Source organism: Scyliorhinus torazame, chromosome 19 (genome assembly GCF_047496885.1).
Source record: "Scyliorhinus torazame isolate Kashiwa2021f chromosome 19, sScyTor2.1, whole genome shotgun sequence".
Taxonomy (NCBI): Eukaryota; Metazoa; Chordata; class Chondrichthyes; order Carcharhiniformes; family Scyliorhinidae; genus Scyliorhinus; species Scyliorhinus torazame.
In genome coordinates this window covers 85,366,699-85,380,152 of record NC_092725.1, presented here as the reverse complement: position 1 = coordinate 85,380,152, position 13,454 = coordinate 85,366,699, and the positions used below count along the sequence as shown (strand labels likewise).

At 45.3% G+C, this 13,454-nt stretch overlaps 1 protein-coding gene across 2 annotated transcripts in view; it reads right to left on the bottom strand.

Annotated features, from left to right (window-relative positions):
- Positions 1-13,454, bottom strand: part of agk (acylglycerol kinase) — a 71,421-nt gene that overhangs the window by 45,447 nt on the left and 12,520 nt on the right. For both annotated transcript variants that reach the window (XM_072484660.1, XM_072484659.1), the window contains exons 2-4: positions 11,236-11,275; positions 3,436-3,515; positions 2,119-2,194 (exon numbers count right to left, since the gene is read on the bottom strand). In XM_072484660.1, coding sequence (XP_072340761.1) covers positions 2,119-2,194; positions 3,436-3,515; positions 11,236-11,275 — 196 coding nt within the window. The remainder of the gene's footprint in view (positions 1-2,118; positions 2,195-3,435; positions 3,516-11,235; positions 11,276-13,454) is intronic.

Genomic DNA, 13,454 nt, shown 5'->3' with positions numbered 1-13,454 from the left:
CGTGGAAAGTTCTTTACGCAGAGGGTGGTGGGTGCCTGGAACGTATTGCCGGCGAAGGTGGTAGAGGCAGGCATAATAGCATCATTTAAGATGTATCTAGACAGATACATGAATGGGCAGGGAGCAGAGGGATACAGATCTTTAGAAAATAGGCAACAGTTTTAGATAGAGGATCTGGATCGGCACAGGCTTGGAGGGCCTAAGGGCCTGTTCCTGGGCTGTAATTTTTCTTTGATGGAAGGAATGATAAACAGTGCTATCAAACAGCACTTACTCAGCAATAACCTGCTCACGGACGGTCAGTTTGGGTTCTGCCAGGGTCACTCAGCTACTGACCTCATTACAGCCTTGGTTCAGGACAAAAGAGCTGAATGCCAGAGGTGAGGTGAGTGTGACTGCCCTTGACATCAAGGCAGCAATTGACCGAGTATTGTATCATGAAGCGCTAGCTAAACTGGAGTCAATGGGAATCAGGATGAAAACACTCCGCTGGTTGGATTCATAACTGGCACAAAGGAAGATGGTTGTGGTGGTTGGAAGGCAATCATCTCAGCTCCAAGACATCACAGCAGGAGTTCCTCAGAGTAGTGTCCTCAGCCCAACCATCTTCAGCTGCTTCATCAATGGCCTCCCTTCTACCAAAAGGTCAGAAGTGGGGATGTTTGTGGATACCTGCACAATGTTCAGCACCTTTCGCGACTCCTCAGATAATGCAGCAGTCCATGTCCAAATGCAGAAAGACCTGGACAATATCCAGGCTTGGGCCGGCAAGCTACACACGTGCCACACAAGTGTTAGGCAATGACCATCTCTTACAAGAGAGGATCTAACCACCGCTCCTTGACATTCAATGGCATTATCATTACTGAACCCCCACAGTCAACATCCTTGGGGTTACCATTGATCAGAAACTGAACTGGACTAGCCATATTACTATTGTGGCTACCAGGGCAGGTCAAAGGCTAGGAATCCTACGGCGAATAACTCACCTCCTGAACCTCCAAAACCTGTCCACCACAAATCAGAGTTGTAATGGAATACTCTCCATTTGCCTGGATGAGTGCAGCTCCAACAACACTCAAGAAGCTCGACACCAGGGCGGCATGTGGCACAGTGGTTAGCACTGGGACTGTGGAGCTGAGGACCCAGGTTCGAATCCCGGCCTTGGGTCACTGTCCGTGTGGAGTTTGCACCTTCTCCCCATGTCTGCGTGGGTTTCATCCCCACAACCCAAAGATGTGCAGGTTAGGTGGATTGGCCACGCTAAAATTGGAGAAAAAAATAATAATCGGGTAATCTAAATTCATAAAAAAAGAGAAGCTCGACACCATCCAGGACAAAGCAGTCTGCTTGATTGCTCCCCATTCCACAAACATTCAAACCCTCCACCACCGACGCACAGTGGCAGCCATGTGTACCATCTACAAGATGCACTGCAGTAACTCGCCAAGGTTCCTTAGACAGCACCTTTCAAACCCACAATCACTACCATCTAGAAGGACAAGAGCAGCAGATACCTGGGAACCCCACAACCTGGAGGTTCCCCTCCAAGTCACTCACCATCCAGACTTGGAAATATATCACCGTTCCTTCGCTGGGACAAAATCCTGGAACTCCCTCCCGAACAGCACAGTGGGTGCACCTACACCTCAAGGACTGCAGTGGTTCAAGAAGGTAACTCACCACCACCATCTGAAGGGATGGGCAGTAAATGCTGGCTTAACAAGCGATGCCCACATCCCGGAAATTAATTTTAAAAAGATAGGCACAGCAATATTTCATTAACATCGCAACCCTAATCTAACCATTGCAAATCAAGATTCCACAGTAAAATGCCTTCTCTCTAAGCAGCAAAAATGTTGATCACATATCAAGGTCTAACAAATACCTATTTTTTAGATTAATCAAAAGACTTGAACTAAATGTCATTATTTTCATTTACTTGATTCTATAGTGTTAGGAAACCCTAGATTGATTTGCTTAAGAATGTGAATCAGCTATATTTACAATGCTATAAAATTTACTTTGCATCTCATGCTGCAAATCACAACTGGGTGTCACTTCATTCTGGGTTTCTGTCACAACCTTTACTTAACCAATTTTTTGTTGAATCCTCACCTTAACCACTGTTACATCAAGTCCAGCAAGATGTAAAATTGGTGCTGCATTCTTTTCAAAGAGATTTCGTGCTTTTCTGAAGGAATTAAACAGAAATCGTTGAGTTTAGGGAAGTTTCTTGAGCTTACTTTCAGATGATGTGTCAAAAACTGAGCTGCATGCACTTTTACCAAATTTATCAAGCGTTCTGGTGATTGGAAAATAATGAAAAAAATGAGCTCGAACCAGATACTGATTTCCTGTTCACAGAGTTTGCTGGTATCTCTCTCCAATCTGTCATTGCCAGTGCATTCATTACCACATATTTAGCATGGTTTCCACTTCACATCGTTATTGAAGAAAGAAAGAGCATTTATATAGTACCTTTGCAACTTCAGCAAGTCCCAGTACATAAGACCCACTTTTGTGTAAATTAGCTTGCCTTGTTTCCTGCATTCCAACAGCGATTACACCTCAAAAATACTAACTGTGAAGTTGGGTTGAGAATGGCAACATGTAAATTCAAATCTGTCTTTCGTTGTCTGGCGTAGTACATCCATCTTGATGCCAATGCAACATATTTAAATAATCATCCCTTTAATGCATTTCAACAATTATGCGAGTGTTCCTCCAAGTTTCTATCTCTGACTCATTGTGCTGTAAATATGTTTAGGCGCCAGAGGGATTATATTTTGTTAATGTTGCATCTGACTGTAGAGAAGGTCACAGTTTAAGTTTCTAGTTAAAAACATGAAAAGCTATTCAAGTATATGTTGTTCGAGCTAGAGAAAATGACTTGGCATAAAGTGGAAGATTTGAAGCACTCCATATTCATAATAGGCCAGACTGAAATAATATTGACATAGCGATAAAACATTGTTAGGGCAGCACAGTGGCACAGTGGTTAGCACTGCTGCCTCACAGCACCAGGGATACAGGTTCAATTCCGGCCTTGGGTGACCATGTGGCGTTTGTACATTCTCCCAGTGTCTGCGTGGGTTTCCTCCAGGTGCTCTGGTTTCCTCCCAGTCCAAAGATGCACAGGTTAGGTGGATTAGCCATGATCAATTGATCCTTAGTGTCCAAAGGTTAGGTGGGGTTACGGGGATAGGGAGGAAGTGGGCAGAGTTAGGGTGGTCTTTCGGTTGGTGCAGACTTGATGGGCCAAATGGCCTCCTTCTGCACTGTAGGGATTTTATGATTGTTCTTTGTTGCCACGTTGCTGATAAAAAGAATCTATAATGTGCAATATCTCTTACTGAGATGTATAAAAAAAACAACAATGCGATCCTTTAATAAAAAACAGCCATCATGATTAGTCTCCGAAAAATCTCTCACCCTTTGCAAGCAGCTGGATTGAGAAAAACGGTGGCTTTTTTCACCTTTGCACTGATCGGTTGAAGCTGGTTTCCATATTCCTGAACAAAGACACAAAGCAGTTGATCAGAAAAAGTACACACACTGCAGAAGGAAAAGCAAAAATCTATCATCGTATCAGCAGGGTATGAGATAACCAGGTTTGCGTGACGTTCTGTCACCATTGAGACACGAGTAGCCCTGATCAATAGATTGTACAGCTGCAACACAAAGTCAATTTGGGGGAGTTTAGACCCAGTTTCTAGTGATCAGATGCTCCATTGCATACATCGGTCTAAAAGTATCAGTCTCACACAAGTCTATAAATGATTGAATTGGGAAACAAAAATGATATACTGGAGTGCTGGGGGTTCCATTTCATGGCTGGAATAGAGATTCATGTTCTTGGGTTATAGTCATAGCACTTCACTCAACATTTGACACACACTGTGCCGGACAGTGAAATGATTTGGTGGGAAGTCTACTGTTAGTTTTACTCTACAACTAACCCAGATCATACCCACATGGGAGTGCCCAGTGCTGAAGTTAAAAAAGGTTTCATTACGAATATAGTTCTTGGAGACTTCTAGTGACGGGGATGTGCTGAGTAATCGTACATCCGGGGCGAAATTCTCCAGAAACGGCGCGATGTCCGCCGACTGCCGCCCAAAACGGCGCCAATCAGACGGGCATCGCGCCACCCCAAAGTTGCGGAATGCTCCGCATCTTTGGGGGCCGAGCCCAAACATTGAGGGGCTAGGCCGACGCCGGAGGAATTTCCGCCCCGCCAGCTGGCGGAAACGGCCTTTGTTGCCCCGCCAGCTGGCGCGGAAATGACATCCCCGGGCGGCGCATGCGCGGGAGCGTCAGCGGCCGCTGACAGTTTCCCACGCATGCGCAGTGGAGGGAGTCTCTTCCGCCTCCGCCATGGTGGAGACCGTGGCGGAGGCGGAAGGGAAAGAGTGCCCCCACGGCACAGGCCCGCCCGCGGATCGGTGGGCCCCGATCGCGGGCCAGGCCACCGTGGGGGCACCCCCCAGGGCCAGATCGCCCCGCGCCCCCCCCAGGACCCCGGAGCCCGCCCACGCCGCCTTGTCCCGCTGTTCAAAAGGTGGTTTAATCCACGCCGACGGGACAGGCAATTTATCGGCGGGACTTCGGCCCATCCGGGCCGGAGAATCGAGCGGGGGGCCCGCCAACCGGCGCGACCCGATTCCCGCCCCGCCGAATATCCGGTGCCGGAGACTTCGGCAACCGGCGGGGGCGGGATTCACGGCAGCCCCCGGCGATTCTCCGACCCGGCGGGGGGTCGGAGAATGACGCCCCAGGTGGCTCTCCTCCAGAACACGGAAAAATAGGCACTTTTGGCCGAACGTAGCTCGAAGATTTGGTCTCATTCATCTCAACTATAAAGACAAGGAAGAAGAAATGTATTCCAGAAAGCAGTAGCTCGAGAAGCCGCAAGAATGTGGCGACTCGGGGCTTTACACAGTAACTTAATTTGAAGCCTACTTGTGACAATAAGCGATTTTCATTTCATTTCATTTTCAAATGGTGGAAAAGGGCAAGAGCAGCAAGCGAATCGGCGGACCCACGAGGTGAGGGGTCACCAGCCACCCCCGAGAGGGGAAGACTGGCGACTAGGACGGTGGGCTTTCCCCCCCCCCCCCCCACCCCCTGGTGACAGTTGAAAGACATTCCTAACTAAGAAACTGACCACGATGAAAGATGAGATCACGGTGGCGGTCAGGGTGGCGGAGGCGCTGGCCGCCATGCAGACGGCACGGGAAAGAAGCTGGAGGCACGGGGAGAACGATCCAAGAGCTCGAAAAACCATCAACCAACCAGAGCGTTGCCCTGGAGGCCGACATAACAAGGTTGGTGGCAGCCAAAGGGATCCTGACGGGAATGGTCGAGGACCAAGAGAACCCATCCAGGCGACAGAATAAACAAATAGTGGGCCTGCCAGAGGGGATCGAGGACAGAGACCCAACTGACTACATGGCCCAGATGCTGGGCAACTTCATTAGACGGGACAGCTTCCCCAAGCTGCCGGAGATCAACAGGTCCCACAGGTCACTCCGACCAAAGCCCATGGCCAGGGAGCAGCCGAGGGAGATAACAGCCAAGATGCACAGGTACCAGGACCGGGAGAGGATCCTGCGCTGGGTTTGGCAGACCAAGGCAAGCAGTTGGGAAGGACACAGAATAAGGGTGTATCAGGAAATTGGGGTGGACCTGGCACGCAATCTCGCGAATTCGGCCCTGTACAAGAACAGTGTAACATTCGGGATTTTAGTCCCAGCCAGGCTCTAGGTGATATGCCAGAATCAGGAACAATATTTCACCACCCCGGCAGGGGCAGATGGGTTTGTGTGTGCAAACGGCCTGGACAAAAGGCAAACAAGGCAGCGGTGAGGAAGACACAGTGAGAAAAAAAATGATGAACATGGACAAGTTTGCGCAGGACTGCACTGCCTCACTAGGAGTAGGAGAACGAGCTCGTAGATAGGAAGGGGCAAGGGTAGCAGAGCGCAGAAAAGGGTGAGGAGGAGACAGAGGACAGCAACAGAACAGGCACAGGAGAGGTTTAGTACAACATGGGATGGGGGGCCACCACACAAGCTAACACGAGGAAGCATGAGGGAGGGGGCCGCGGCACATCTCCCAGCGGACAGAGAGTGCCTGGCAGGGGGAAAACACATAATGATAAAGAAGGGAAGGGCTCCACATTGGCTTCAGCAGGTCAGTTCAGGATGATGGAACAAGATGGCATGGTAAACAGCCACTTTGGAGGGATGATGGTGGAGCCATGCCCGAGAGTGGCAGTCTTCCGGGTATCGGACCAGCCAGAACTTCATAAGGGGAAGAGAGCTGTCGCCCTTGCCTTTGCTTCCCTAATCGCACACCGGACAGACCTGCTCGGCTGGTGACCCACAGCTGGAGACTGGCTGGCAGACCTGTCGGAATTTCTCCATCTGGAGAAGATCAAGTACACCATCTGAGAGTCTGAAGATGGCTTCCACAAAGCGTGGGGGCTATTCACCAACCTGTTCCAACACACAGAAGCCAACAACTGATACAGCCGGGGGGGGGGGGGGGGGGGGGGGGGGGGGGAGAACGCACGGGAGACAGAAAGCAGACAGGAACGAGAAGGGTGGGGAAATTGGGGGGGTGGGGGAGACCCTGGAGGAAATACCAAGGGGTCAGCCAGAGAGAGACCAACATGGGAACCAGGGGGCCCAACACAAGGCCACACAAAAAAGAACCCCAAATTACAAGCAGGGAACAGGAGGGGAAGAGTGAAAAAGAAGGAAGGGAGGGGATGCCAAGTGACAGGGAGAGGGAAGGGAGAAGGAGGGCATTGCCCACAGACAAACACCGAACTACCACACATGGTGAAATAAAAGGCCGAGGGCAAGACACAGAAACAGCAAAAGAGGGGAAGTGGGGGGGGGGGACGGGTGCCAAAAAGGAACATGTAAATCATAACCGTCGCATTTATTTTTACGTACAGTGTAAAAATGTAACTTTAATAAAAATATTTCCATAAAATAAAACACTTCTTCACAAAAGCAACCGCAAAATGCATCCAGCAATGCAAGTTGGAATTCTAACCAGCAAGTTGAAATTAAACTCATACAGTCCTACTGATTTATTAACAAGTACATTTAGGAAAAGTATCCAATCACTTGACTGATACAATAAGGTATTTAGGGTTACATTAGTAAAGTCAACAAAACTTTACAAGGCAGTAAAAAAAGCTCAAATTAGGTTAACAGTCATGTCAACTCATAAAGCAAGTTACAGCCTTGATAATGCTTTCCAACTTTAAACATCACAAATAAGCAGCTTACTTTTATTTAACTTTCAGAGTTTAAGTTTCCATTATGATCAACAGCTGCCATAATAAAGGTAGCCGAGTGTTCTATGCATGTCACACAAGAGAAATGAATGTTAGACGGGGTTTACAAGAGTGAAGAAATATAGAACCTAGAATCACGTTGTACTTTATAAAAATGCAACATCCTGCATGTGTTTACAACAACATAACAACAGTGGTGCACTGAGGTCATGCACAACTAGAATGCCTGGAAGTGTTAAAATTGGCATTTTACAAATAACAAATCGGCATTTAAATTAAACGCATATTTTTAGTTGAGACATCATAAAGACCCCAAATTGTAGCCAGCAGAACACTTTAAATATTTAGACTCAACTGTCACTCCAGACATCCAAGGCTCAGGATTCGAGAAGAAAAACTCCACAGGCCATCCAAATTGCTGGTAATCCCAAGACACAGTGCAATAGAAAAACAAGTCTATCAAGCAATGTCAGACTAATGCAATGCTGCCTGTTCAATACTCATTGGCGACAGCCTCACCAACTTTCTCAGCTTAAAGTTTATGGAAATATACAGAAAGCTACTGAAATATTACTGAAAATACCATGTTTGTAGTGCTGACACAGTCATATAGGGTTAAGTGTGGGGTAATAGCCTACAAAAATAACAGCAAAAACTGATTGCTCATATTTTTCAATTAGATAGAAATAGGTTGTTCTTAGTACAACCAGCCAAAGTAGGCAAAGGTACATTGATAACCACAGCCCTTCTTGGAGCACTGATTTAATGGTTAGCCAAATGCTCTTACAGCTGCACAGATGAGAGGGGATTTTGATGTCATGAAAGAGTCAACTGGACAGACAGATCATGCTTTAAAGTCCACATTTATTGAGAGGGCATGTAGAGCAAGGAGTCACACAAACAGGAAAAGTGTGTTATCAGGCAAGAACGGTCAAAAACTTTAGATTTGCACAATCTAGTCTTTAGCTTGACATCACCAGTCTCTTGAATATGCCGGCCAACTGTCCCGTAAAATCAAGAGATTACCTTTGTGTCAGTCATATGACAGTAAAATATTGTAGGGTCGGCTGGATGGCTAGTTTGTGATGCAGAGCGACGCCAACAGCATGGGTTCAATTCCCATACTGGCTGAGGTCATTCAGGAAGGCCCCGCCTTCTCAACCTTGCCCACCACCAGCCAGCTCTCAAAGGGGAGAGTAGCCTATGGTACTCTGGGACTGTGGTGATATTTACATTTACAGGGTCGTAACAAATGAAAGTCCTATTTTAAATGAATAGGATATGATCATCTCAATTCCACATGCATTCTCTCCATCTTCTAAATGGCAATTTGAAATCAACCAGCAAAATTATTTTTCACATATATGAATGAGCAGAGTAATTATTACAGCAAACATTAACTGGACAGAATTGTCACAGCACAAGAGGGCATGGTGTCTGTGCTGACTCTCCTCAGCAGCACTTTACTTTGCCATTCCCCCATCTTCTCTTGTAGCCCTGCAAATTCCTCCTTTTCGGTAACAATCCAACAATCTTGAAAGCCTTGATTGAAATGCCTCTACCACATTCTCAGGCAGTGATTCCAGATCCTAACCACTCTCTTTAAATTTTATTTTACGTGTCACCATTGCTTTTTTTGCCAATGACCTTAAATCTGTGCCTTTGTGTTCACCGCCCTTCCACCAATGGGAACAGTTTCTCCCCATCTTTGTCTCGAACCCTCATAATAACCTTGAATACCTTTATCAATTCCCCTTTCAACATTCTCCAAGCAAAACAGTCCTAACTTATCTAATCAATGTAACTGAAGTTCTTCATCCCTGGGACCATTCTCATGAATCTTTTCTGCACTCTCTCTATATATTCCATAACGTTAACACAGAAAACAAAGCATGCTACACTATCCCAATTGGTGGGCTAAATACGTCTTTTATACATCTACTCACTCCTGTGCTTAAGATAAAAAAGATTTCCTCTTTTGGTTTGGCCAATAGAACAAGTTACCACCAACCTTGGAGTGGACAACCAATCTGCAGCTGTGCTTGATGAATGCAACCATTCCAACATACTACAGGTAGATGTTAGCTGTGAATTCCTATTGTCTCAAACGGATAACAGTTTTAATGGTTAGCCTACCTTCTTGCAACAAAACTTAAGAAACAAAATCAGTTCCTCCTTATCTCAGTGCTTCCAGGCACAAGAGATTGTTTAAAAAGTTAGTTTCTTATATCTAACTTTATATAAAAACAGAACACACTTCAACCAAGAACTATGATGAGTTTTATCCTGGCAAGCCAAGAAGTTGAAGTATTGTAAATGTTCTTCGTCCAAAACAGAGCAGGGCAAATGAGCTTCTGGTTTTACTGTATTGGGGATGTCCTGACAAATTGATATGCAATGTTTATGTATTATACCAGTAGAGATTTGGGACCCGTTGTAATTGTAGATAGGGGGGGGTAGATCATAAACATAATTAAATCTACAACTTGCATTTTATATCATAGAATTTACAGTGCAGAAGGAGGCTATTCGGCCCATCGAGTCTGCACCGGCTCTTGGAAAGAGCACCCTACCCAAGGTCCACACTTCCACCCTATCCCCATAACCCAGTAACCCCACCCAACACGAAGGGCAATTTTGGACACTAAGGGCAATTTAGCTTGGCCAATCCACCTAACCTGCACATCTTTGGACTGTGGGAGGAAACCGGAGCACCCGGAGGAAACCCACGCACACACGGGGAGAATGTGCAGACTCCGCACAGACAGTGACCCAAGCCGGGAATCGAACCTGGGACCCTGGAGCTGTAAAGCAATTGTGCTAGCCACAATGCTGCCGTGCTGCCCCCACAATGCTACCGTGCTTAATGTGGAAATGCATTGCAACAAGTTACATACAGGTGTAAAGAAAGAATGGACGTTGAACCAAAGAACAATGACGGGATACTCCAGAGGCTGGTGGCAAAAAATCGCATTTGCTGATCGACCGGAGAATCCCCGATCACGCCCAAACCGGGGATGGCGCTGCTTTCGTGATGCTCCGCCCCCTCCAGAGCGGTGTATCAACGGCCTCAGGACATTGCCTGAGGCCACCCCCCCCGATACTCTGCCCCCGACCGGCCAAGTTCCCGAAGGCATTGGTTGCATGTGGTCTCATCTGTCGGGAACTCAGCATGGCGGCTGCGGACTCAATACAGCGCCGCCAGAATCCAGCCCAAGATATTAGAAAAAGTACTCAAAAGCTTGCTCATTTTTAATTTTTGTTTCAGGTTTCCAGCATCTGTATTTTTTTGTAATCTCGAATCGCTGATTTAAAAATATTTTGCATGGAGGACATGGAATAAAATTATCTAATCTATACAAGTCACCTCCAGAAATTAAATTTTCTAATGCACTGTATGCAAGTTACACGCAAGTATATGATATATAATACACCAGCATCAAGGTAATATACAGGCAACAATCTAGAGGTGTATGAATAATGCATAGGCAACAGAAATTTCATCCACCTCTTGCAAAGAAAACATTTCAGTCATTCTATCACTGAGCCGACCAATATAAAGTTATATCTTACATAATAATAAGAGCAATATCAAATTCTCTTGGTCAACCCAGTTCTTGCTATTCCTCCATGCACTAGAGTTAATGGGGTTGATTGTCTCCTTCTCACCCAGGAGCAAAAGTGCCGTCGCAGATCAGCCTCCTGTAATAGAAGCCATACAGTATCTATTGGAAAAGATTGGGAGTGACAAATGTGGGGAGCTTCTGTCGCAACTGGCCAATCACAACATCAGGTTTATATCCAGATATGCAAACTGAACTTTTGCCCTAATGTCTCACTCAGTGCCTGCAAAGAGGATTTGAGTTAATTATAGTGGCTAACTAACCAGTAAGAAAATAATTTTGAGTTTGCCTTACCTGTGCTTCCTGACATGCTGCCCTGCGCAAGAGATTGTCCCTGAATGATACATAAAAAGATATGTCAAGTCACCGTATGGAATGGCAGACATGCTCATCGAAAAGGCTATTTCAACCTGAATTAATATTTTATTCTTTCTCAGTTTTTAATGTTGTTTGGATTTTATATCTGCCTGGACTGTACGCAGAACAATACTTTTCACTGTAACTTGGTACATATGACGATAAATCTAAATCTAATCTAAATCTAAAATGAATCAGTTTTCTCAATGAATTCTCCCATTCATTTCTATCAAAATGCCTTCTTAAGAACGTAACATGACTCACAAAAAAGCAAATTATTAATAGGCCTACAACATAATAACCTTAATATCCTCCAGTAACTAATACAATTACGTAGGATATATGTACAGAGACAGTCCATGCTGGTTCCCCTGTGTGCCCCCGCCTCGCAATTTGGTGTCATCTGCAAATTTAGAAATTCTATTTTTGATTCCAAAGTCCAAATCATTACTGAAAATTGTGAACAGCAACCGTCCCAGCAAGAATCCTTGTGGAACGCCATTCCTACCTTCTGCACTATGAATAATTACCCTTTACTCGCACTGTCTCTTGCCTATGCCTAGGCATTATTCATACACCTCTAGATTGTTGCCTGTATCTTACCTTGATGCTGGAGTATCATCTCCAGTGATGTGGAGATATTGGCGTTGGACTGGGATGGGCACAGTAAGAAGTCTTATAACACCAGGTTAAAGTCCAACAGGTTTATTTCGAATCAATAGCTTTCATAGTGCTCACCTGATGAAGAAGCTGTGCTCTGAAAGCTAATGATTCGAAACAAACCTGTTGAATTTATCCTGGTGAAGTAAGACTTCTTATTCTGTCTTTGAATTCAACTAGCAGTCCATTCTGCCACTTCCGCTGACTCCACATTCTTTAACCTTATTCATTTGTCTATTATGGGATATCTCACCAAGGTTTTATGAAAATTTGCCGTAAGTGTGAGGTAAATACAGGTGACAAGGAATAAAATAGCATTTCAATACTGATCCAGTCATATTAAATGCTCATTGTAAATTTAAGTGTCACATTATTGAAAGAAAATGCGCACAATTCCACAAAGATTAGTGACAGATTAGAAGATTGGACAGAATATAAAATACAGTGGGTCTGGGGAAATACTAATGGAAAATAAGGAAAATGGTAGATTAATTGAAAGAAAATTTGCATCTGTCTTCATTGTACAGGATACAAATAACATCCCAGAAATAAGTATGCATCAAGAGGTGAAAGGGAGGGAGGAACTTGAAACAATTACAATCACCAGGGAGAGTAGAGAGAAAATTATTAGAAGTAAAATCTGACATGTTCCCAAGCCCTGATGGACTTCATCCTAGGATCATAAAAGGAGCTGCTGTTACATTGGTTTTAATTTTTCAATATTCCATAGATTCTGGAAAGGTCCCATCAGACTAATGTAGCTTTTCTATTCAGGATGGGAGGTAGCCAGGCATCAGGAAAGTACAAGCCAGTTAGCTTAACATCTGTCATAGGGAAAATGCTGGAATCTATTATTAAGGAGGTTATAGCGGGACATTTTGAAAATCTCAATGTAATCATAGAATCATAGAATTTACAATGCATTTGGCCCATCGAGTCTGCCCCTTGGAAGAGCACCCTACTTAAGCCCACGCCTCCACCCTATCCCCGTAACCCAGTAACCCCACCTAACCTTTTGGGCCAATCCACCTAACCTGCACATAGAACATAGAACAATACAGCGCAGTACAGGCCCTTCGGCCCACGATGTTGCACCGAAACAAAAGCTATCCAACCTACACTATGCCATTATCATCCATATGTTTATCCAATAAACTTTTAAATGCCCTCAATGTTGGCGAGTTCACCACTGTAGCAGGTAGGGCATTCCACGGCCTCACTACTCTTTGCGTAAAGAACCTACCCTCTGACCTCTGTCCTATATCTATTACCCCTCAGTTTAAAGTTATGTCCCCTCGTGCCAGCCATATCCATCCGCGGGAGAAGGCTCTCACTGTCCACCCTATCCAACCCCCTGATCATTTTGTATGCCTCTATTAAGTCTCCTCTTAACCTTCTTCTCTCCAACGAAAACAACCTCAAGTCCATCAGCCTTTCCTCATAAGATTTTCCCTCCATACCAGGCAACATCCTGGTAAATCTCCTCTGCACCCGCT